Raw genomic sequence first — 26,741 nt, forward strand, 5'->3', positions numbered from 1 at the left:
GCCATAGTGACTGTAGCCGTGGAGACAGTTACTTACCAACGGGCACCAACACTCAGCAACAGCAGCAGCAGCATCTGGAAGTCACGGAGCGAGAGGGAGAGAGGGGAAAGAGAGCGGAGACACAACTTTTATCAACACAAAGGTGATTATTATCTTTAAACGATTTAAATGTGGAATTATTCTTAATTTGGAGACAAATGCTCTGGGGTCTAGTGTCCCGGTGATACTCCACAACACAACTTTCCCTTCTGTGAGGCATCCGCCCCGAGTTGAGGACGGTTTAACGTTAACTGACGTTCACCTATCGCTGCAACAGCTTTCTGCACCTCGATAAAAATCTGTTTCACTTCTGCTTCCTAATTTTGCTACACTTAAACCCACCCGTCAAACAAAGCGACGACGTTACTCCAACTCAAAATAGATTAAATATCACTTTACACTTGTTGTTCCGTTGTGTGTGTGTGTGTGTGTGTGTGTGTGTGTGTGTGTGTGTGTGTGTGTGTGTGTGTGTGAGTGTGTCGAGCTCAGTCCCAGCAGGATGGATGGTAATGCTACCAGTGAAGCTAATGCTAACTACCGACAGCGATGAGTGCGACTTCAGTTGTGAGTTGAGCCGTTGGTCTCGTTGGTAACGGCCGCTCTGTCTTCATCGTCACCACACAGACTCACTCGATTCTTGTTTATGTTTCTCTGGAGACGTATTCAAGCAGGTGGACATGTGGCTAAGCTAGCGTTAGCTACGTTAGTCCTGGTGCTCGATCGGCAACTAACGTCCGCTCCGAGCGAGCGTTCACTCGGCAGGAGGATCACTTCCATTTCATTTTTCCAGCTCATCTGATGTGATTTTCACGCCTACATTAACTTAGATCGTTAAAGGAATTAAAATATAACACAGTCGAGAACGGATATTAACTTATAGCGGCGACGTTACGACGCTGACAACGTTAACTTTACCAAACCTGGTGCTTCCAATGGTTTCTATCTCAGGAGAGAGTTAACGTGAACACCAATAAACAAACACCAAAGTACTTCACAAAGTTTTGTTGTTTTTATTATTTCAGAAGCTTGAATAACTGGATATGACACAGCTAGGTGGTGCTATGATGGCTCTTTAAAACTGGTCTGTCTTGTTTTTACAACGTTGGGTGAGCGATTTTGTAAAGTAACGTTACGGTTTCATATGCACTCTTAAAACTAAGCACCATTTAGTACACACACACTTGTGCACTTTATATTACGCTGAACGAATCCCACTGAGTTCATCACAAGTGAAATTAAAGCTGCATCTACTAATCGTTCCAGTTGTAATGATGCTATGCCAGTTGGACAGGCCCAAAGGAGAATAGTTAATAGCCAATAGTCGAGGTGTTGTGCTTCATTGTTTAAGTGGCCTCATTAGGCTTGCTGTTTGACCTCTCTTCAGAGCTGAAGGCTCATATCAATCTGTGCTATAGCAATAATGAAAAACCCAGGGAAAGGACCCCCAATGCTTTTAAATCCCCCTTTTCATTAGCTTTACGGTGTAGCTGGGGCTGGGTCCCAGTTCTTTGCATACCCTTTTTTTCTCCTTTTCGTTCCCCTGAGATACATTAATTCTTATGGACTATCTTCTCTGAGACAGCCGTCAGGTGCTCGGTCATTTGTAATGTTGTTTGCTGCTGAAGCATCAGGAAGAATCTTTGCAGCATGACAATTTCTCTAATTAATACACTCTTTGCTTGTGCTTGCTATTAAAGAACTGAGCTATAAACGTTCGGATGTGTACAGTATCTACATAAAGTATATCCGGTAAAAGAAGAAGAGATAAAGGATTATTGACGCAGCCCAATATCTATTTCCTGTTATGTGTAAAGAGGTCAAAACACAGGACTGAGTATGATAATTAATATTTCGGCCATATAAGAGGTTCACATTTATTGTTTATGAAGTTTTCCTCCCCTATGACTTTACCCCATTTTGGCCAGAATATTTGAGGAAAGAATTGAATTAACTGAAGACTCGACTTTTTTTGAAGTAAGTGTCAGAGAAAGAAATTAACTTTGATTGGTCAGACAACTCATCGCAGCTACATAGAAAATACAGAGATGACAGCGATGAGACTGTGTGTAACCCCCACCAACCCCACCCCCCAATTTGAGCGTGACACTGTTATGTTTACATGGCAACTTGATATACAAAAACACCCAAGTCATGGAAAGAAAGAGGATGGAGTGGGCCAGGGGGCGAAATGTTATTCTTTTAAAAGTCTGTGGTTTTAATCAGGTTATTTTCATCTCTCTCTTTGTATTAAGTGAATAGCGTCGGCTTGCAGAGGCAGGTCACAAAGAAATGGTGCTCAGAAAGGAGACTTAAACAAAGTGGAAAGCAGCCGGTGGTTGGGCAGTTAATTAGAAGGCTTATACAGGAAATTATTAATGATGTCAATTTGAAAGGGGCGGCACAGTGGTTTCTTTTGTTTTTCTGATGTAGGATACTTGTAATCTGTCTGTATCCTCATTCCGCCTTGCCTTTTATTGGTGTAGCCTGCAGCCTGCGATCGAGGTTGTGCCGTGGACCATTTTTAGCACTGACTGCCACACTAGCCTGTGATTTAAAGAAAATTAGGCATACCATTCTCTCCTCTTTTTTTTTTTTGAGTCATCTGTGGAGTTGCTTGTCTGATTGTCCGTAGCAGTGTCCGCCTTTACCCGTGTGCCATTTTGAGTGTTTAATGGACCCATGTGTGCAGTGCAGTTCAGCTATCAATAGGACAGCTGCAGTGGTCACTTGGGTAGTGGATGTCCTGACACAGCTTTTGGTCACATGTTCTGTGTGTGTGTGAGTGTGAGGCACATACATGAGTGTGCTGTGTGGATGTGCTTGTGTATGTGTGTTTGTTATTGCTGTATTTAGATCATCTTGATGAGGCCTACTGCTGCCCCGGGGAGAAGTTCTCAATCCAATAGCCTGCTACAGATATAGACATGGACCCAGTCACTGCCATTGCTGTTTACACTTGATCATATTGAGTTGCATTTACCTCCTGTTGTGCGAGCTGAACTGCCTGGCTTTTGCACATTTCATTGTCTGATATTAACACACATTTAATGGGTTATCCCATAACTCCAGTCAAAGGCATGTCAGGAAATCACAGAGCAAAGCCGAGGAAGTGAGAGGAGAATGCCTTGTGGGGCTTGTTAAGTGGAAATTAATAGTGTCATTTGTTCACAATGTTACAGTTTCATAATCTCTGTAATTCATTTATTTGTGAAGGGCTTTCATTCAACAGATGTGCTGTTACCATTTTCTAAGAATCCGTTGAAAGTAAAGTAGTTTAAGTGTCCTCGTGACTCTCGCATCACGTCTTCCGGCTAAAAAGATTTTGGAAATCATTGTAGGCTTACGCTGCTAGGATACAAGAAATTTTGCTACTGATTGGCCCTCGCATATGGCAACAAGTTGCAACACGTTGTGAAATGAAATGTTTTTCAGCCTGTCTTTTCTGTCTGTCTGTGTGTCATCAGAAGCATTCTTAGCATTCCACCTGTTTGTATCGTAGCTACACAACTACTAATTAAATTTCCTGCCACAAACAGCAGACAAGGCAGTGACATTTGCATTACAATGGCTGACCCCCCCCCCCCCCCACACACACACACACACACACGCACACACACTCTTCCGGGCAGGGATAGTAGCAGCCCCCCCTTCCTTTCCTTTGTCGAGTTTTATGCTAGCTTGTTAAGAGATGTTTATTTGGCTTAAAAAGAGAACTTCTGTCAGTGTAAACCTGCCACAAAGTAATTACCAGAACCAAGACTCGGCCTTAAGTGGAGTGATATTTGACCAGCTTTGAAAAGGAGTAGACCCAGACAGTATTTTTGGATGAAATAAGCTGCAATGAAATTAAGAAGCTCTTTAGTTCCGAGATTTGGTGCAGAGGACGCTGTTGTCACAGGTGGAAAAAAACCCGGGTTTAGCTAAATAGTGGATGTCCTTATATATTGCTGCCCTCAGATCATATTCCTGATCTTTGAGAATCCCTTTCCCCCACTCTCTAGCGTCAAAGAAGAACACATGTTAATGTTGCAATGTTCAATTTAAAAGCAGCATTGTATGCTAATTGTTTTCACGTTAGAATTAAAAGCATTTGTGTTGCCTGACTGGAGAGTGTTGCCACTGACAAAATAGTCAAACCAATCTGGGTTCTCATCTTGGAAATGTTGACATTTTATAAAACATTTCAGCCCCAAACCCAAAATGAAATAACATCAGAACTTAAAGAGCACCATATATAGACCAAGAGGCAGGATGTCATCCTGTGTGATCTCTGATTGCCATTCAGATGCAAATTGCTAAGCAGGAACACTTGTTAGATCCTTAAGTAATCTAATGGTTAATGGTCTGGAAATGACACTGAATAGGATTTGCTGAATTATGATGTGAACGCTGCTGATATTATGTAACTCACAATCTTTCATATCTGAAGCATGCCACTGAATCTGGCTGCAGAAAAGATGATTCAAATGATCCAGACCGTGTTCAGTTTCTGTATTAAAGGTTGATGGATTTAAGTTGCATTTTAGTTTAATTAAAATGATATAGTATGAGTTTTGATTAAAAGTTGCAGTTTTGACATTGCACCATGTTGACTCACCAGTGTTGAGACAGCACCACTGTATTAACCTCATTAAATTAAATGTAAATGTCGCAACTGTAGCATTACAATTTACAAAAAAAAACACAGTTGCAGACTTGAGTAAATGGCAGTGACCCAGCTATAGTTGTTACCACTATTCTGGTATGTCATGACAAATGCAGAGTAAACCCATGTTAATAGCTTAAGATCATGTCTGTATTTGTATGTATTATTATATTATGTGTCTTATTAAATACTTAAATCTGATGGCAAGTATTCGGCATGATGCGGTATTCACTGCAGGAAAACACTTGGCTCGCTCTCAAATTTCCAGCATTAACTGATGACTCAATGTTTGTGTCAAGTCGTGCCTGTGAAAGCATACTGTACGTACAGTATGATGATTTTCAAAATCATATCTGTGTGGAGTGAACGCTTGCCCAAAGAGGCCGACTCCTCCAGTGTAACAAAATGCTTTATCTCAGGTTCATGGGTCACGATGGAGGCAGCACGCTGCCAGCCTCTTAGGTCATCTCTGCACAATGTGGTTCTCTGGGAAATAGAAGCACACAATAAAAGAGCAAGTGGAAGCAGATTTAGAGAGCTTTAGTGTGAGTATCGTTATACTCCACAACAGGATGCTAAAGCGTTGCCTTACTCAACCAAGTGGGGATTGGTTTTGATTTGAATGCAATCAAAGTGGCCGCAACATTACCTCCGATGAGTACATTATGTTTGAAGTTGTTTTTACTCGTCTGAAAATTGTCATTCACTTTGAAATGTATTACCATTTTCATGTGAAGTACTGTTTTTGCTTAAAATAAATACACACGTTTTAAATCCCTTGATATATTCTATATATGCTCTCTGAGCTCTTTCTGGTTGTCCTGTGAATATGTTCACATGTAAAGTTTTTAAGGGGCCCATACTATGTGCTTTGGATCTAGCTGTGACGATGGTCTGTAGTTCAATGCAATAACTTCTGGTCTTTCAGTGGAATCATATCAGGATGAAATCATATATGGAGATATTGTGACACACAACTACGTCGTCTAAATTGATAATAACAAGCACATGCTAACTCAAATGTCTTATTATTTTGCACTAAAGTTTTTAATAAATTGAGGTAATACTCAGCACTTTAAATGTGTGTTATTATTATTTAAGTCACACAAGAGTTAACAAAACCATGTGCTTATTTCATATTAAAAAAATATTTATTGAATTACCTGAAAACGTCATCAAGTTATGGAATATGTTTTGGGATATGCCAAAGTATCAATGATGCTTTGGAATATGGGGAATGAAACAGATATATATACTGTAACTGTCAGCATTTCCCAGTAACTCCTCAGTCTCCTGAAGCAGCAGGTGACTTGAGTCAAGTTTCCTCCTTTGTGTCTTCAGTAGCAGCCTTGGATCACATTTGATGACGACCCGTGAAAGACGCCCACACGTAACAATATGGTTTCCCTCCAGCTGTGACCATCTCCCCATGTCGTCTTTTTTTAATGTGTTCCATTTTATTTTATCAAAATGTTCCGTTTAAAATCCTCATTCTGTATCTGGAGATGTTAAATGTTAAGGATGAGGGCCGAGGGGGGGGGGGCAGTATAAATCTGTAAAGGGTTAGAAGAGGGGGGGGGGGGGGCGTTGGGGGAGGAAGTGTAGAGCATGGGCGAACACACAATCTCCATGGCAACGGTTTGATCTTTCTTTCTGTGGCTGTTGGGCCTGCAGCGCACATGGTGACAGGTTGAGATGGTCAGTGTGGGGGGGTGAGCTGGAGAGGGGGGGGGCTTGGATCAGAGACAGAGGTCTGTGCCTCTCTCTCTCTGTCTCTCTCTCTCTCCCTGTCCCTGTCTCTCTCTCTCTGCCATCTACAGACCCCAAGAGCTGCTTTGATTGGATTAGCCATGAATTAATGCGACAGGCTTGAAGACCAGCCTCTGTTGTGTAAATCTCTGATCATATCTTAATTCTCTCTTTGTGTGAGCGCGTGTGCCTCTGTGATCTTATAGGTTTTTTTAATTAAACCCCAAAAAGAAAAAAAGAAAAATCACAATTTTGTTTGCGTTTAGATATAATTCTCAAATCGGGGAACTCGTGCTGAAGCTCCATCAAAGACCTGTTGCTGGGTCCTCGTACATTTATTTAAGGTGTGACCAAGGGATTCATATGCATAGTGCTGAAAGAAATGTCCCTTTAAAAAACGTCTGTCTCTGCTTTATTTAGTTTTATTTAGTCTTCCCCTGAGTTGCTCTGCTCAAGTGGTTTTACTATCGCCTCTGAAGGAACTTTGGAAAGACTCAACTGCTTCTTAAAGTGTTGTTTTTGGGTGGCATGATAAAGAATAGACTGTTGTCTCCCTGATGACTTACACATTCCTCCTCCTTTTGAGCACCAAGTAGAGACAAAAACAGAGCACTTCATCCTGTCCTCTTCAATCAAGTGTAAACCAGCTTAAAGTCTGAATGTTTGTATATAACTTTAATACTATAACTATAATACTATAACTACAATATAGACACGGGAACAAGTCCACCTCCATGTCCCCTGGTGTCTGAAATGAATAGCTTACATAGTATTTATTGTTGTAAGTTTCTACTTAGCGTGAGATAGAGGGATCAGGTGGGGGGATGGCATTGTTTGGTTTGGGAAGTATTCTGTTGGTTGCATAGCAACAGGCTCCTGGAAACGGGAGTGGACGGTGTTGCCACTAGCAACCGTTGTTGCTCTGCAAACAATGTGGGCCAGTGCAAACATGAGCCAAGACTGTGGGCTCCGGCTTCTAATTGAACATCTGTATGTGTTTTCCTGTGATTGAGCCCTGTTTCAGTTCGATCTGTCAGTGACACATGTTTGAATCTGTAGGCTCAGAGCATTAAGGAGCTTTTCTGAGGCTATGCGCTTCTTCTAAATGTGTGTTTTTCTTGTTTCCGTTGAGCTTTTAAAACTCAGGTAACTGTTGAAAGGAGGGGCTGATCTTGTAATGTTGTTAAGTGCTCATCTGGGATTTCCCTGAATGAAACCAGGCTCACAGACCAGACATGAAACAGACTTGTGTGTGTGTGTGTGTGTGTGTGAAGTTGTCTCTGGGTTGAAGCCCATCCGGAGGAGCTATTTTGCGGCCGTGTCTCCTGCTGTGTTCTACCTTTGTGCCTTTCAGAGCTGCTGGTGGGGTATTTGTGTGGCTTTTGACCTTCCTTGAGCACTAAGCAAAAAAAGACATCTCTCTGCCTGCACTCTTGTCTGTCCCCCTTTAGTCAATGATTTGGCACACTTCACCATACCTATTAATGCTAACCCTAATGCTTTAATGGAGGAAAACGTGCAGGTCAGTGTTTCCTGACCCCCCCCCCCCCCACCATCTTGCCATGCCACCCACTCCTTAATGGCACGGAGAATCCCTCAGGCTTGTGTCACTTCCTCTGGGGAAAATGAAAACTCTGAAGATAAATGATGGGATTAAGTGTATTTATAACTCAAGTGACACTCCATAGACAAATTCCCTTTCTTTATAAAGATGTTTTAGCATTGTAGTGACTTTTAAAATGTTTACTACTGGTGCTTGCATCATTCTAATAATAGTCTTTTGGTACTTTAATGACATACAATAAAGAGGTGTGAAGAAAAATGTTAATGGCTTTTGAGAGCTTTGCCATCTAAGTGCTAATTGTGCCCTGTGCTAACAAATACATTGCAGAGGGCTGCTTAGGTACACTGCAGATGGTGCTTGGACCACATGTCTGAAGATTGACACGTATCAGGAGTTTCAACATAGGCCTCCTCCACTCAGTCTGTTAGTCATGAATGCAGAGCAGTGTCTTTGCCTGTGGCAAAATCTCCACACATGGAAAATACAAGCGGTGGCACACCCAAATCTGTGGTTTTTCTGTCTTAAAGGTATACTCTCTGATTTGGATATAGCATACATTAGTGCCCTCCAAACCCTAATTATCCCTCCACGTTCCTACTGATGGGTAAAGGTGAACACTGTTGTGAGTTGGCTTTGAAAACTGTTAGTTGTGCGGCTATATCAGGGACGTTTGTTCAGCAAATGTGTGTGTTCTTGGTTATAGAAAAATCAAGTTGTGTATTTATCAAGGTTAATCTAGTCAAGGTCCATCTGTTTAATTCCTTTGAATCTTTCAGGTAATGCAGGTGGTATAATGTTCCATTCACAGCCAGTTTGTATTTCTTTTCCTTTTGTATTTTGGTCGCCTAACATAGAGAGCTGTAATTGGCAGACGGATGCTTTAATTAACATTTGAAACAGAAAATGCCAGACTCTCTCCTCCTGTGAGTCAACATGTGATACAGCCATGAACAATATCTTGAGCTATGTCAAAAGTCGTCCTGCTCGATTCTGGGTCAAATGACAATCACTATTTTCGAGTGGGAAGATCCGTCAGGAAACCATTTTTTAGTAAAACATGTGCCTTTGCAATCTCCTGTTGCCTGTGGGAAAGATTCTGTTTCAGTGTCTCTGATATTTTCATCATCATATCGTGCCATAAATTAGGCGGTTGTATGAATGAACGGTGTTATCCTGTATCAGCATCGTTTACAAACCCTCTTAGTTATTCTCTTTATCTGTTCGATTTGTTTGTGTTTGTTAGATGATGTAAGGCAGCAGTGTTATTAATTGATACATTTAGAGCACTTTGATTTGATGCAACAGATGCAGGAATGTCTTTTTAATTCTTTTGTAAGCAGAGGCTTTAATGGTGCAGCGCCATCAGAAACTTTAGGTTGAGTCTCAAGAAAGCCAAAAGACAAGTGTGTCTGCCTGCACCTGTTGCTTGTGTCTGATAGCTCAGCCTCCAGATTACTGCAGCTTAAGTAGTGCTCGTCAGATCTCTTCCAGTGAATTCAAATAACATTATCTTGCATGTCTTGTGTTGTGACCAGCAAGTCTAGAGCAGCTCGTGTCTTGTGGCTCCAGGTGAACACCATTCTCTCGTTTACTGATGTTTCCTGTTGCTCCCGGATTTCTGCTCATCAAATCAACCCCCCCCCCCAACTGAGCCGTATCTCCCTCTCTCTTATTCTTAACCTCCTCCCCCTCTTCTCTTTGCGGTCGCACTCGAAAGTTCCTGTGCAAGAGCTTTATAAGGGGGGGATAGAGGAGTGAATGGGGAGGGGAGGGGGAGGAGGAGGAGGAGGAGGGTTGAGTTGGGGGTGGTCGTCATGGATTCCTCACCATAGCAACCGACAAACGTTTACAAAGCATTGAGGAATTTCCTCATATCAGCTGGATTATTGGAGCCCTCAGAGAACAGCTCTCATACGAAACAATCGCTGGAGATCATCACGACCCTGTCAGGGGCTGGAGCCCCACTGACATTTTCATCTTTTCCCCCTGAGTTTCTTCTTTTTTTCAGGGAGTGGGGAAGTTGTTTTTTTATCTACTCACTCCCCCTCGCAGTTCCATTCTTCTCTTGTCCCTGCCTTACTCCCGCTCTTTCCCTCTCTGTACTTTTTTTTTTTTTTTTTTTTTTAGAGAGCCTTTGTGTCACTCCATTTTTAGTTCCCCTTTGCTATGCTGTGCACATTGTCACCCAGTGGAAGGCCGAGTGGCGACAGTACGTTTGGTGCTCAGGAAGCAGTTCAGTCCCGTTGATAAATTGAACTCCTGTCCTGTAACTCTTCCACCTGGGTCTGTCAGCAGGACCACTGCTGGTCCTGCTGACAGACCTGCTGTAAAACTGTTGGGCTGCTTATTTTGCCAGTGATTAAGGCCAAAGGTGGGCACTGATTCAGCTTGACTTGGTAAAGCCAGAAGTCCCCTGGGGCACAATGAATGGTGGCTCCAAGAGAGAACGGGTGGGGGGGAAGACTTGAAATGCTCTTGTTCTTTTATTTCAAGCGCCAGCTTACCTGTAAGACTATTTCTTCAGTCTTGTATTAAATCCTCCCTTTTCATGTCTTTTCTCTTTCCCACTTCTTCAAGTCTCCCCTGCTACCCAGCATGCAGAGCTCAGAAGGAGGGTCAGACACCACGACCAGCGTGGCAGCGCTGCGGACCTCGTCATCAGCTCAGGCCCCTGTGGTCCAGCCGGTGCCAGCCTCTCAACAGGTAGGTACTACCTCTACTCTGCTGCTACTGGAATGACAGGACACACAGGGAACGTCTGTAATGCCTTAAAGATAGAGTTAGCAAACTTAAAAAACTAGTAAAAGTAACGAGAAAGTCAACCAAGTCAGTAACACTGACAGCCCGTCCCTTCAGTCCTCCCTCCAAAGCCACTCCCCTAAAATGATTGTTATGAACATATGAACAACAAATATGGCTATTGTTAGTCCTCACAGCTGTCAAGCTAGCAGCTAGCACCAACTCTAACTTTTACTGCTCCATCCTATTTATTTCCAAATGTTAAGTATAAGATATTTGGTAAAATATATACATTATTTTGGATGCATGGTGTCTGAAAGGAAACGGCAACAGATGTGTGACTGGCAGAGAGAGGTGGTCATTTATGTTCGTTATATGAGTATAAATCTATCAGCACTAGCTTAAAATCTCAGGGGGGGGGTTGGGTTTGCCCGTCTTGTGTCGACTGTCATGTTTACAATTATGTGTGTACGTGTGTGATTGTACGTGCATACCTATGTAATTGAGTTATGTCTTGTATCCACACAGAGGGTGCTGGTTCAAGCTACAGGCTCAGCTCAGAAGGGAGGACAAGTACAGCAACTTTCAGTACCCAGGGTTCAACAGGTCTCTCAGCAGGTACACAGTGCTGTACATACATATACAGTGCTGTGAAAATACTTGTACACCCCTTGACGTATTACAACTATTTTAGATCAACCTATTTTGTGACTGAGTTGGAGACCTGTACTGTGTTTTCTTCCACAAGAAAGTAACACAAATACTCAATAAGCAAGTAAGCACATAGCTAGCTTCACCCAGGCTTAATTGTGTCACTTACTAATATGTGATTGATGGGTTTTTCATTCAGTTAAATAATAACAGACGGGGGCGTTGTAGGTTTGACCTTTTGTAAACAAGTTAAACAGTAACCAAACCGTGTTTGTTGAATGAAGATCCTAAACGTGGCAGCACATTCACTGCTCATCCCGAGCTTGTGCCAATCTGCTTCTCCTGCTTCCTGTGCCCCTCATGTGCTAAAGTGTCTTTCTCTGGCTGAGCCTGGCCCACTGCCTGCGTACATGAAAATAACTGCTTATTAAAACTCTTGGTAGGTTGTAAATCGACATTAGCCCCAATGGTTGGTGATTGAAATACTAATTTTTAAATGTGTGTGATTTCTGCTGAGCTTTACAGCTTGTTTGTTGTGATGATGCATATGGCTAAAAGTCTTCTTTGGGTCTCAGTGTATAATATGGCAAAGTCTGGTGATTGCTGGGGGCTTGAACCGAATCCCTTCCTGAATTCTTTGTGATGTGTAGCATCTACTCTCATGGTGAAAACCAGGAGTTGACCTGATTGTAAGCTTGTCTTAGGTACCTGTCTTATATTTCTGTGTGATGTCACATGTTACAACATTGGCCAATAGCAGATAGACTGCTCTTCAGTATATCATTCGTTATAAGTTGTGATGTTTGTCAAATCAAGCTAATCTTTATTAAACCACATGTATGTTTTTATCAGTTCATGGTAAAATCAATTCAATTATGATTTTACCAACTTTGTTTTTAAATAACAGGGAAAGTGCACATTGTAATCAACTCTATTTTGTACAACTTATTTAGTTTCCATCAAACATTGTTCTAAATCGCTTTAAGTCCTAGTCCCCTTTTTGAAATACAGTACTTATTTTGCACTAAAGAACCTTGGTAGGTCACAATTTAGAAGCAGTGTCTTGTTGTTGTTTTGGACAAGTAAACATGCAAAAAACAAGGGGTGTACAGACCTTTTCATTGCACCTCATGTGCACGCTGTAATAGCTTTGCACATGCCTACACCCACAAAAAAATGTCTTAATTTCATGATTAAATAGAGTCAGTTACTCTTACAATTCTAGTTCCAGTTTGACTTACATGTGTACAAATAGGGAAACATAAATAAAGATTTTTTTTTGCCTGCTTTGATCTCCTGTTGTCTTTGTAGGTGCAGCAGGTGCAACATGTCTACCCATCCCAGGTCCAATACGTAGGAGAAAGTGGAGAGACTGTGTACACCAATGGAACCATGTAAGCAATGTTGCATTACTTCATAATTACATCAACGGATACATTTTTTTCATTGTGTAGTTAAAGTAGACATGAATTTGAATTTAACCCAGTGATGTAAATGTTTATATTGAAATAGATTAGAGTAATAACTTAAAAAAAAGAAGGTACCGTAGTACCCTAGTTTAATTTGGTTGCCACTGTGTTAATTTAAGACGCTAACGTGCTGTAAAAGATTTTTGCTTTTCAAATTAAACAGACACAGCACTGTGCATAATATTTGGCTCCACTACAAATTAAAAATGTTTCTTGAAATATGAATGAATATGTGCTGGATAGAAATCATGAGGACAAGTGAGGCTTTCCACAACACTTTTCTCATCATTTTTTTTATAGCCAACTGCTTTTAAAGAGGCTCTAATCAAAACAAGCTAATTAAAGCCAAAGGGATTTTTTTCACAGTTTATGTATTTTGATTCCAGCATGGCCAAATATTTCAACGATACCAGTTTTATATTATTATTATTCTCTTTGAAAGCAAGATTATGTACTGTATAAAGATTGTAAATGCTCTTCATCGGCCTCCTACAGTTGATCATTTGTCCTTAAATGTGCTTTCTTTAGCGTCATTACAGAAATGCATCCCAGTTCCTAATTACAATGATCTCTCCCCAGCCGAACAGCCTACTCCTACAACCCCGAGGCTCAGTTGTATGGGCAGAGCAGTGGGGGCACGTACTTTGACTCGCAGGCCGGTGGAGCTCATGTCACCACGGTGGTCTCCTCTGCCGGTGGTGGGGTGCCCCCTCACGGCATGGTGGGCATCGCTATGGACGTGGGCAGCAGCCACATCATCTCCAGCGGAAGCGCCTACCTGATTCATGGAGGAAGTATGGAGGGAAGCCGCAACCACATATCGCACTCATCACGCTCCTCCTCAGCTATGGTGAGCAACACCCAGACCAATGTTTGTGATACTCCAAAAGAGAGGGTCTTATGTGCTCGTAAAAACAACAAACAAACTCGAAATCAGCGGTTCACAACCTACAAAGACTGAGTGACTCACCAAATATACTCCTGGGATTATTTGTCTTTCTTAGCTGCTATGTGGACGAATTATAGTTTTTATTTTCTAAAGTATGTAAATAAGTTGTTGCTTTTAACTCTTAGTACAACCTCACTGAGCAGACATCCCAACTACCATATGGCGTTGTATAACTGTCATCACTGCTACCTGAGCCTGTGTCCAGACTGGCCAGGCTCCCCGACGAGCCTGAAAGACAGAGAGAGAGAGAGAGAGAGAGAGAGAGAGAGACCGACGGGGTTTACGGCAACCTGAGTTGGGGCCTCACGGCTCTGCAGTACCGCATAGAGAGCAGAGCAGTGGGCCTGTAGAATCGGGACACTGGCTTAAATAATTCAGCAATGCCTTGTTTCAGAGGTTTTCACAGGCACTTGAGCGCCCTGCGAAACAAAGCAACCCCTGGGGCTCATTACCATTTGGCCATGAGCCCTCTGGAGCCTTCTTAAGGTTTGGAACGCTGCCTGCTTCTTTTCCTTTTCTTCTATGTCTCCAGTTTGGCTGCGGTACCACATATCTTTTCTTTTTTGACTTGATTTTCTTCTGCGGCTCAACAGAATGTCCCTGGTTTTGTCATTCACTTTGCCCACCAATTGGACTCCATTCTTTTTTCTTTTTTTTTGCCCAATGACAGAATAATATGGCAGTGTACTGTGTATTGTACCATGGCACTCCTGCTGATGTTGTAGGTAGATACAACTCACTCTATCTGAGTCTTTGTTTGTCTAAATATGAAGTCAGAGATACATTTTTGGGGGTGGGGGTTAGGTTAGATATTGTTGACCTGTTGTCCTCAAACTTGACGTGACCTGTGCCCCTGTTTGTGGTTCCTATTTGCATACATTAGAGTGCCTGACCGCAAACCGTCACTGAGCAGCTTAACCCAATGAGTCCCTTGATTTGCATGCTTTTGTCAGTCGATAATGGGTTTGGCTACAACACCGACTGATTTTAATGGAAATGCAAAGATCTGGCTGCTTGCTAACAGTCTTATTTCCTTTATCTGTTTTAATTTATTTATTTTTGTGTGTTTTTCCTGCTTATTTCTGTTCCCTTCTCTTTTTCTATCTCTCTCACTCCCCTGCTTCTTCCCTCTTCTTCTTTTTCTGTTTTTTTTTGTTTTGTTTTGTTTTGGCATGCTTCTTCTTTCTTTAGCTTGAAATGGCGATTGAAAACCTCCAAAAGTCTGAAGGAATTGCAAGTCACAAAAGCAGCCTGCTCAACAGCCATGTAAGTCAACCAGGAACTTTCTTCAAAAACGACATGAGGGAAAATAAAAACCAAACAAAAGCTGAACCTGAAGGCAGCGTGTTCGACCTGCCGCGTTGAACACGCTGCCTGCTGCTAACTTTACTTTGCACTGTCCCACTGACATGCACAATTGTTCCAAATAGTTTTTATCCTTGGTTTGAACTTGCATATGCTATCACTTTGTTCTTAATAATGCATCTTGTGTTTATTTCTTAATACCCTGCATGGACTTAAATTGATTGGTTTTTCACCAAGGCATGATTCACACTTAGGCAGGCACTCTGTCATTAAAGTTTATTGCAATGACTCTTCCCTGTGACTCGATTATAATGAAATCTAAGAAGATTCATGTAGTATTTCCATCCAGACTTTTACTCACATGGGAAATTTAGAAGTTTAGATTTGTTCCCTACCAGCTCTTAACCTCAGCTGGGATCTCACAATCTCATTTGTATGAATAGTGTCTGAAGTATCTGCTTTACTTCTGATTTAAAAATTTATAATTTGAGCTTTTTATGCAAATATTTGATTGTGCCGTTACAGACAGAGCTAAAACTGTGTCTGCCTCAATATTAACTTGTCTTGGAGAATAGAATGAATAGCACTTCAGATGTTTGAGTGTTCACTCAATCAGCATTTCTTTATGCTGTGGTCTACTGGTTCAGTCAAGAACACAAGCGTAGCCTCAGCAGGAGTGCAGTGGTCTCTTTGTTGTTTAACCTCCTAAAACAGGAGGTTATGTGATGTGTGTGTGTGTGTGTGTGTGGTGTGTGTCATCTGTCTTTTGATGTGCCAATAAGATGCACTGCTCCTCTTCATTTCTTGCTAGGTGTCACAGAGATTAGTATGTTTGCTGGGTCTCACCGATTGTGCAACTGTGTCTTCTTCTTCTGTGTTTTAGCTGCAGTGGCTGCTGGACAACTACGAGACAGCGGAGGGCGTGAGCCTGCCCCGGTGCTCCCTGTACAACCATTACCTACGGCACTGTCAGGAACAGAAACTGGACCCGGTCAACGCAGCCTCCTTCGGCAAGCTCATCCGCTCAGTCTTCATGGGCCTGCGGACCCGTCGCCTCGGTACCAGGTACAAACAGGAAGAGGTTGTTGCCGATGCTGATAACAGTAATCATGTAATCATTATAGATATGATGGGTATGATGATGCTTATAGGCATTGGAGACTTGCTGATGGAAGAGGATAATGATAGTGATTACACTGATGGCAAGTCTTCTCCTCCTCACTGGTTTCTGGCTTTTCTCTCATGAATCTACCAGAGGCAACTCTAAGTATCATTACTATGGCATCCGGGTGAAGCCGGACTCACCGCTGAACAGGCTGCAGGAAGACACTCAGTACATGGCCATGAGGCAACAGCCTGTCCACCAGAAACAGAGGTCAGCATTTCTCCCTGTCCGCCGGTTTAAACTTTTCCTTGTCTTGCTCCGTTACATTCTTTCAGCCATTTTCCATTCATCCTATGCCATTTTGTGGTTATTTTGTTTGGTGGCAATTCTTTTTTAAGTGCCTATTTGAATGCATATCATTTGTTAATACAATTTCACTTTTGATGACATTCATTGTCATAGCCAATACTCTGCTGCTTAATCTTAATTTTCTCCTCTATTTCTTTGCCCTTTTCATTTTCTTTAGTGGTTCTATTTATTTTTCCCATCGTCTTACCTCTAACTCTAGAACAGGACTGCTTTCAGTGCTGCCAAAACATACTCGTTGCAAGGTGTTGATACCAGCTGCATCTATTGTGGCCAAAAAGTGTATTTCTGTTCATAGAACTTTGGTAGCGAAGGTTTGAATGTATGTTTAAAGAGTAACTGAATACCCCCTGAAAATCATTAACGCTAACCTCAGTGGTTTACCTTCTCACCTTGCTGCAGTCAGGTAGAAGTTTAATCCAGGGTCAATCAGTACACCAAGGCATTATTTTTGGGTGTGTACACGTACAAGCACACTTCCAACTACACCTAGTCTCAGAGATGAAACAGACTTGAAACTTTAAATTAGAGAGGGGAGTGAAAAACTGCTTTTCCACCTGGTTCTAAGTTACTCTTCAGTATTCTTTGTAGTGTGTGTATAAAGGTCACTATAGTGTTGCCTTTACACTATGTATGTATTGGTTTTCACCTTAGAAACACCCGCCGAACTGAGGCAAAAACATCTCAAAGGCAAAACATTTTGCAACAATGTCAGTAAACCGGAACATTTTTGCAAACTGTTCACAAATGTTATTTTCCTTTTAATCACAACACTGGTTATTCACTAAGTAGCTTTTGTTGAGGATGTGCTTACCCAGGAGTTATGTGTGTTTTTTTCATTGGAATGAAAACCTGCATAGTCCCAGCCCTCAATGGCACATTTTTTTATTGTTCCTGTTTTCCTCGTCCTTCAAAACCCAGCTAACGTACATTTTGTGTCTTCTGCTGTGTGTATAGATTCAAACCTCTACAGAAGGTGGATGGCATGTCTGACAGCCTGTGCGGGAGCTCTCAGAACTGTAACAGCACTCCAGAGCAGTCTGTGGCTGCTCAGAGCCAACACCACCAGCAGTACATAGGTAAGGACAGGAGTATCACCTGCAGGGTCAACAGAAATACTAATCATTAACCGTCAAGCATCTTGTTTGTTTAGACCATTATAGGATTATGTGTTTCTGTGTTGACATTCTATGATCTGTCCATACAGTTTTATATACAGTGCCTTGTAAAAGTATTCACCCCCATGGCCCTTTTTCCTATTTTGTAGCATTAAAACCTGGAATTAAAATACGTTTTTATTTCGATTGTATGAAATGGATGTACACAAAAAAGTCCAAATTGGTAAATTGAATAAAAACTTGTTTTAAAAAACCTAGAAAATAACGAAGACCCTGAATAAGATCTGGTGCTACCAATTACCTTCAGAAGTCACATTATTGGTGAAATGAAGTCCTGTGCAATCTAACGGAGCTCCATTAAATCTATTATTACAAAATGTAAACAACCACAAACCTGCCAAAAGAGGACCAATACTCACGGAACAGGAAATGAAGGGCATTAATCAGAGAGACAACAAAGAGACCAAAGATCACCCTGAAGGGGCTGGAACAAAGGGGACATAAGGAAACTGAGGAGAATAAAAGTGAGAGGCGGAGGTCCAGCAAAATGTAAAAAGTGTGTTTGTGTGTACGTACGTTTGTGTCCTTTTATGTGTGATCCGATTGATGGGTGAGTGATGGGTGAGTGAGGACTGTCGATTGAGGTTAGGTAGTAATGTGGGATATATTTCAATCTAAGTAATAAACAGCAATAATGGTGATGATATAGAGAATAGGACCCTACTGTATACTCCACAGAGCTGGGCTTTATGGAGTGGCCAGAAAAAGTCATTGCTTAAACAAAAAACAATAAGAAGCATGTTTGAAGTCTCCTGCAAGCCTTTAAGGAAACCCCAAATGTGTTTAATTTTCTGGTCCATTACTTAAATTCCAAATAAAAATCAATTTAAATTCCAGATTATAATGCAACAAAATAGGAAAAACACCAAATGGGGTGAATACCTTTGCAAGGCCCTGTAGTTTCTGTCTCCAGAATGATTTGCTTTTGTGTGTGTGTGTGTTTGTGTGTTTGTGTGTCTGTGACTGAAATGAGTGACACCTGTCCACATCTTTGTCTCATGCAGATACGTCCCACTCTTTGCCTCCATTTCCCTCTCCTGACTTGGGCACCCAGCCTCTGCCTGAGCGCATCAACATGAATGATATCAAGAAACTGCAGACACTCTACAGAGACCACTGTGAGGTACAGCTCTATGAATGTGTTTGTAACTGATGCTATATTAACGTTTGATCAATTTGAACTTTGTTAACGTCATAGACTGTATCTAAGAAGTGGACGTCGTCGTCGTTTCTTCACTTATTGGTTTGTGGTTTTGAAGCCTCAGCTTTGGCATTTTGGCCGTCGCCATCTTGGATTTTTGGAACCAGTAAACGGAAGTGACCATATATGGTCTGCGGAGGAGTGACGTAGTGACACCGTATACAGCTCTGGTAGCGGTAGCGACCTGTCAATCACAGTAAGCCCCGCCCTAAAGCATACTCTGCTTTGTGGTCTATTTTACTCTAAATGAATCATAATTTACTCAACGAACATCAAGCTGTGTTGAAGAAGACTTAAAACTAGTGATCAAGACCATAAACTCATGTTTACAATGTTTACTCAGGTAATACATTAAGTGAGAAGTAGAGTAATTTTCTCCAGGGTATACTGCAGATGAAAATGTTGAATAAATTGACTATGGAGGAAATTCTACAAATTTATTTGGTGACCTAAAAAATCTCTTGCGACCCACCTGTGGGTCCCGACCCCGTCTTTGTGAACGACTGCACTAGAGCACTAAATGTGTAGTCAGCCGCTGCTGAAAATAGTCCTCAACAAATACTCTAATTACTCCAGCTGCTTTATGTTTTTAAAGATTTGCTTTGATGAGGGACAAGTGGGCTTGAGGCTGAGTGCCACAGACTGAGTGGCTGAAAAAGTATTGTAATCATTGTTAGTTTTGGACTTTTTGTGGAATTTCTTGACAATGCGAAAATCTAGAATAATGCGTGCCTTATCATAGTGTATTGGTTTAATAAGGGCATGTACATACCCTGAAACAGGAGGCACAATGGAAGCCAACTACTGCAGTCAAGAGGTGTCCAGCTTCAACACAAACATCTATGAAGAAGGAGCGATGAAGAAACAGTGCATTGCATAATGACATCTCACAGGCTGCACGGCTCATAGTCTCTTGGTAGAACAATGAATGTGAGTCGGCAGAAGAATAACCCGCCAGGATGAAACGCACCGGCAATGAGAAGACTAGAAATAATATTGAAGATTCAAATTTTGGTGGGTTTTTTTCAGACAGGAGAGAGGCTGTGATTAAAGCAGCGGTGCTCTGGCTTTATCATATTATCCCTGCCCTTCCCTCGTCCAGCCTCACCACGCTCCCTTTGTTCCAGCCGTCTTTTCATCTCTGTGCAGCTTTCAAGACATGCCAATTAACCTTTCAGCGCGCTGGGTGGACATCTTGGTGTCTTTGTGGTGGCCTCCCCTTGGGCCTTTGTGTTGCCTTGTCTGTGGACAGGCACATGGGCTCCTGTCTTTGTTTGCCAGCGCATTTCTGTCACTCTCACAGCTCTCATTGCTCTCTTTGTGTAATGTTTATGCATTTCACTTTTTTTGTGAGCCAACAGTGACCTATTAACACATTAGCCAAGACTTTTATTGACATCATTTAAACACAAATAAAGTTGACTAAAGCATAACTAAAAAAAAAAAAAATCTTATTTCTTATTTTACTTTCATGCAGTTAAAGTTGGAGTTTTTGAGCTGGGCTGTAAATGGACTTGTATTCATTAATGTCATGGTAACAACGGTCAAATATTAAGGTGTCAGCCGTGCCAATAAATTAATGGTTAAGCTGAAATGATTAGGTGTTTGATAAATTACCCTGTAGACCACATGTGGTGTGTGTGTGTGCACAGATGTGTTATTTCTCCTCCGCACTTTTTTCTTCTCTTGTCGGGCAAGTTGTTTTTCCTGTGTGGCCCAAAAGCCGCTCTAGTTTAGCGGGGAATTCTCCTTTTTTTTTTTTTTTTTTTGGAGTTCTGTGTTTGACCTGTTGCTCGGGGCAACCGTAAACAAGGTTGCCATGGCAACAGCTGGAGAGGAAGCAAAAACATATTGTGTGATTGAAGCCTCCGCTGCTGTGTAACAAGATCCAGCGGCAAGTGCATGTCCTGCCACATAGGGGGACAGGAGAGGATCTCTTTGCACAGTGTGAATCGTACGCTCAACGTAGAGATACACCGAACTAGAAACAACAGAGTCTGACCTCATGTGGAGTCAGGCGGACGGGATAACTTCTACGGTTTTACTTTGCTGTATGTGTGTTCAGGTTTAGAGTTTAGGTTGCTGCTTCTTCTCTGACCGAGCCCTGAAACTGTAGTTTTAGATCCCCAGCTTGCCACAGCTTCCCTTGCACTCCTTCAGTGTTCACTTGAGTGCAGCATACTCTGCTTTCTAAGAGCCTCATACATATGAACAGGAAAAAGGAAATCAAGTGGGTTAGTTCAGGTCAGCGCCTCGCTGCTAAAAGGAGGCAAATGCATGCGAAGATCTATGATACTGATCCGCTTTTTAAAGGAAACCAAGATCAAAAATAACCGAGTGAAATCAACCCCCAAAAACTCCAGATGAAGCCTAAACGTGGCTTCTCGGATCCTCCTGATGATTAATGTGCAGGGAGCTGTGTTTGAGCTGGCTCATTGTCTAACCAGGAGGGCCTGCAGTGAGCGAGAGGCTGCTTGCCTGCCTGCAGAAACTTTGTTGTGTGTCTGGTTGCCATGGTTCAGCTCTGTATGTTTTGTCCCCCCACCCTTCCTCCCCCTCCTCCTGCAGGCTACTTTGGATGTGGTAATGAACCTCCAGTTCCACTACATTGAGAAACTCTGGCAGACCTTTTGGTATTCAACACCGCCATCTAGTGACGGAAATACCACCATCCCCAACAGGTCAGATGACGTACACAGGAAGAGCTGAGGCTTCAATGTTGAACAGAGAACTACTACTTCAACCTTTTTACCTGACTGTCTGCCGAGTTTTATTGGATAGGTGGCAGTATTTATAATGATTGCATATGTTTCCCTCCGTCTGTGTGTAGTGATGACGACATGGAGGGTGTGATCCCCCGAGAGAAGCTGGTGTCTCTGTGTAAATATGAACCAGTCAGACTATGGATGAGGAGCTGTGACCACATCCTCTACCAGGCTCTGGTAGAGATCCTCATCCCCGATGTGCTACGTCCTGTTCCCAGTCAGTGCTATTGATATTTTTATTCATTATGATTTTAATAAGATACTAGAAAATAGTACAATGGATTCAGACGTGTGTGTTAGTTGTCAGTGGTTGCCAAAATCCTCAAACTCCTGAATCTCCTCACTTAGATACAAAGAATACTATTATAATAATAATAATAATAATAATAATAATAATAATAATAATAATAATAATAATAATAATAATAATAACAATAATAATTCTCAGTGTTCCAGTATTACCTAATTGAAACCTCAATACGATGTTTTATGCATACACAGTGTAGTAAAGTTTGTGTGAGACAACAGTGACCAGTTAACACATCAGCCAAGACTTTTATTAACATCATGTTAAAGTTACAGCTCAAATAATAGTAACAAGGTGGCCTAACACAAAACAATACCTTATTACTTTTTGTACTTTCATACAGATAAAGGAGTCCCGTTTTTGAGCAGGGTTGTAAACAGATACTGTTGGGCATGTATTTATTAATGTCATGGTAACAGTCAAGTGTACAGGTATCAGCCATGCCATTAAATTGATGTTGAAGCACAAATGATTAGGTGTTTAATAAAACATTCATGGTAATAAGGGTATTTTCTTTTCCAGATCTGCTTGAATTTCACACAAGTTGGCCGTGTTTGCACAACTCTTCTTCTGATTGTATTAAAGTCTGTTTGTAATCCAGGCTGTTCTGTGTCTTCAGGCACTCTCACTCAGGCCATCCGTAACTTTGCCAAGAGTCTGGAGGGCTGGCTGACTAATGCCATGACCAACTTTCCTCAAGAGATTATTCGCACCAAGGTAACAAGAAAATCTCCTTTTCAACAGCCGTTATAAACAGTTTGATATTAAAACGTGCGTCGCGCGCAGATCAGTTCCTCACATCTCGACAGTATAATATATATAACCTATAATCATCTCATGTATTAGTGTCATATATTACTACACTCTGTCACACAGTGATGCTGAACACCAGATTAGATCTACGCATTAAAGAGTGTTCAAGTTTACGTAGATGCAAGAAGCAGCATCACGTTTACACCATGTTCATTTTGGTGAATTTCTGAAACCCACACTAGTTTCTAACATCTTGCATTTAAGACATCATTTGGTTATAATAATAAAACATAGTGACATCAAATTTCAGGGTTTATCGTGGACTCTCTGTCTCTCTGGTGTAGGTGGCGGTGGTCAGTGCCTTTGCCCAGACGCTGAGGCGTTACACCAGTCTGAACCACCTGGCCCAGGCAGCCCGCGCCGTCCTCCAGAACACCTCCCAGATCAACCAGATGCTCTCCGACCTCAACCGGGTGGACTTTGCCAACGTCCAGGTTAACACGTCTCACAGCTTCCCTGTTTAAAAAAAAATGTCAGATGGTGCAGACGGGTGACTCCCATCAACGCCTTGTTTTCCGTTTCTTGCGTGTGGATTCTTGCTTAATGTGGTTGGGTGCGTTTGTTTGTGTCGAACAGGAGCAGGCATCATGGGTGTGTCAGTGTGACGAGAGCGTGGTGCAGCGTCTGGAGCAGGACTTTAAGGTCACCCTGCAGCAGCAGAGCTCTCTGGACCAGTGGGCTACCTGGCTCGACAATGTGGTCTCTCAGGTCCTGAAGCCTCACCAGGGCAGCCCCAGCTTCCCCAAAGCTGCACGCCAGTTCTTGCTTAAATGGTCCTTCTACAGGTACGGGGGGGGGGTGGAACTCGTGAGGCTTTGTTTCACTTGCCTCACTACAAAGAGCAGTGTATACATTATCTGTTTGTTTGTTTGTTTTTTCCTGTAGCTCCATGGTGATCAGAGACCTGACCCTGCGTAGTGCAGCCAGTTTTGGCTCCTTCCACCTGATTCGCCTGCTGTATGATGAATACATGTTTTACCTGGTGGAACACAGAGTGGCTCAAGCCACCGGAGAAACTCCTATTGCTGTCATGGGAGAGGTAAGAAAGAAGATATTCATGTATAAAAGTTCAAAAAAACATTTTAATCATAATGATAAATAGTTTTTTTAATAACTGTTTTGTTGAGTAATGCGCTCTCATCGCTTTCATCACAGTTCAGTGACCTGACCTCTATGATGCCATCACTAATGGAAAAAGGTAAGCCCGTATTCTACTCTGTTAGCTTTGATATTAGTCTGGTTGTGCTAACTGAGAGGCCGCACTAACTGGATCTGGGTTTTTCCGCAAACATTTTTAAAAGGATCAGTCTGGTGATATTCTAAAACATACAACAGTGTTCAGTCGCTAGTACATTCATTCTTAATAAATCTTACCACCAAGTATTCCCTGTGTAGACAAATATAATAATTACCCCTGAATGCCTGATGACTTGGTCCACCAAAGCCAAACTTGAGGACAATAAGAGTTCGATTAGTTACATGTTTTAATGGGATTTGTTGACAATAAGAAAATTAGGTACGAGTTGCTATTTAAATGCTTAATATACAATCCTTTGTGTGATCTTTTAATATCGTTAGAATAGAGTTGTACTATAGCTTTAAACCCAGCTGTATTTGTCCCTTTACTCCTGTTGTCCTACATTCTCTGCACCAGTTATACGGTGATTGGTTTTAGGCTAACCGTTGACATGGAAATGAACTATTTTAACATTCCCTCACCGTTTTTGTGCCACTAGATGCTTCCTTCTCTGATGAGATGAGTGACCTTGGCAGTGACGCTGATGCGTCCAGGGAGCCTACTGAACCAGCTGTCAAAAGAGAGAGGATTGAAATGAGCCACCCTCTGCAGGAGATGTGAGTCAAGTCTGAACGGGGCCGGACTACAAGGCTACGAGGACCAGCATCTCCCCCTAAAAAGGTGACCCTAAAGTGGCTTTTGGGGCTGAGCTCACGGTGTCCTTCTTCAGTCAGTGTGTGCAATGTACATAGAGAAGAAAGTAGCAATGTCAGTCCTTCCCTCACTAGCAATTATACGGACAGTGATCTTTCTCCATGGAAGCTCACTTATTATTCTTATTTTTACTCACAGGGGCGTAACACAGGTCTACATTTTCTTTCTGTTTTTGTTGCAACTGTGAATGACTACGTGCAGTACATTGTCATTGGATGTGTAACTTTGAGTGGTGGTGTGTGGTGTTTGTGATTCTTCTTCTTCTTCTCTCTCTTTTTTAAAAATCTTAACTAGCTGTGCCATAGTGTCATTTGAGTGCCTTAGATCGCTAACTTTGAATCCACCACTACCGATGTCTATCTGTCCCTCAGCTGTGCCTCTACCGCAGTATGAATGTATCGTCTCCAAACCTCAGACATTCAAAGCACCTTTAACATTGATAAGTGTGTAGGTGTGTATACTCCCTGTTGCCTTTGCTGCAGCTCGTAGCAAACACACACACACGCGCACAACAAAAATACATTTGAAAAAAAGACAACATGCAACCTACTGACCCAAAGGACCTTTCCCTCAGTCGTCCCCAGCAGCTGAGCCACAGGCCTGGCTCTGTAGGGCCTCACAGTGTCGCAGTAGTCAGCAAGGCAGGGAATTCAGTATGCTACCGTGGCTGTGTAAGATGTTGGTTTGTTTACCTCAATAGATTTATATTTTGTTCGGCTCAGATGACATTAGGGAAGTATTAAAAAAAAAAGAAAAAGAAAAAAAATGTAGTAGCCACCATTGCAGTTTTGTGTCTCCCACTGTAAGTAGTTCTCTACTAATGGTTCCAATGCTGCGATTGCTCCTCAGTGTAAGGATGCATTCAGTACGTTCTAATACAGGGACTCATATGTGCACACCTGTGGTGGTTCACTCAACCGCCACAGAGTTGGGAATAAATCCAGAAGATTCGTCTTAATGGAGACGGTATGTTAAAATCTAAACTGGAAGCTGGTCTCTCTACTCAGCCTTATTTCCTGATTAAAAGAGTGGTTGTACATTTAATTTAAGGAAGATCAATCAGTACACGTTAGCGCAATGGACCTGTAAAACAAAAACTCTTCCACAGAAAGAGGATCTCGTTGGCATCTGAGCCGGCACACGCTCCCCCGACTTCAGATATTTTGACCTCATGCTGTTTACTCAGATTAAAGTCTTATGTTCCGTTTAAAATAGATATAAAAATACAGTGTGTTATTTGGAGAGTTTGTCCATAATACATTTTAAATATATATATATATATATATATATATATATATATCTTTGTATGATGTAGAAAGTGTGTGCTCAGTGGCCTTCGGTCTTTGCCTAATCTCTCTCCTCACACTGTACTTGGTTGGTCACATTGTATCAGAAGAATATGCTTTGATGTGTAATTGATTAGACTGGTGTGTGTGTGTGTTATACATTTGTTTCCAACTCAATTATTACTGTGGCGTTACGATGCCGAGTACGCTATTAAACTTTCACAAAAGACATTTTTATTTATATGAATTATTCTGATTTGATCATCAGCTTTGTGTTGAAATTGGTTTGGTTGATTCCCCCCCCCCTACACACACATTTAGTTGTAGCGATGAGAATCCTTGAGCTTGAGTTATTTAAGGCTTTTTGTAACTTGTGCCTGTCACAGTAATCTGCCTTCAAGTGCTTTGGAGCAAAAAGTAATTTCTGTATGTACTTTGTAATGTTTTGTAAGGCTGTTTTAGATTTTTGGCGGAGGATTATTTTTTATTGAACTAGATTTGGTTCTTCTTACAAGTATACTGAACCCTTATTTTTGTGCATTTTCAAACCTGTTCTTGACTACACTTTAACTATCCCAAGGACAGATGATGGTCTGTAATAAACTGCATAGTTCAGCTGTATTTTGTACTTGGTCACAATGTGTAATAAATTGGTGTAA

General features: G+C 41.8%; 1 protein-coding gene across 2 annotated transcripts; it reads left to right on the forward strand.

The window, feature by feature from the left end:
* rfx2 (regulatory factor X, 2 (influences HLA class II expression)) lies at positions 1-26,713 on the forward strand. 2 transcript variants are annotated; one of them, XM_079158207.1, is made up of 18 exons: positions 1-142; positions 10,575-10,700; positions 11,265-11,354; positions 12,699-12,781; positions 13,436-13,706; positions 14,997-15,071; positions 15,994-16,175; positions 16,366-16,485; positions 17,539-17,660; positions 18,764-18,882; positions 21,529-21,641; positions 21,791-21,942; positions 22,652-22,749; positions 23,130-23,279; positions 23,422-23,630; positions 23,731-23,884; positions 24,001-24,043; positions 24,582-26,713. In XM_079158207.1, the coding sequence occupies exons 2-18, from the start codon at positions 10,593-10,595 to the stop codon at positions 24,701-24,703; spliced, it is 2,211 nt and encodes a 736-aa protein (XP_079014333.1). In that variant the 5' UTR covers positions 1-142; positions 10,575-10,592; the 3' UTR covers positions 24,704-26,713. The 2 variants fall into 2 exon arrangements, with proteins under 2 accessions (XP_079014333.1, XP_079014334.1); XM_079158208.1 differs by lacking the exon at positions 14,997-15,071.
* Positions 26,714-26,741: the final 28 nt, after the last annotated feature.

Source organism: Pholis gunnellus (genome assembly GCF_910591455.1).
Source record: "Pholis gunnellus genome assembly, chromosome: 4".
In the NCBI taxonomy this organism is placed as follows: Eukaryota; Metazoa; Chordata; class Actinopteri; order Perciformes; family Pholidae; genus Pholis; species Pholis gunnellus.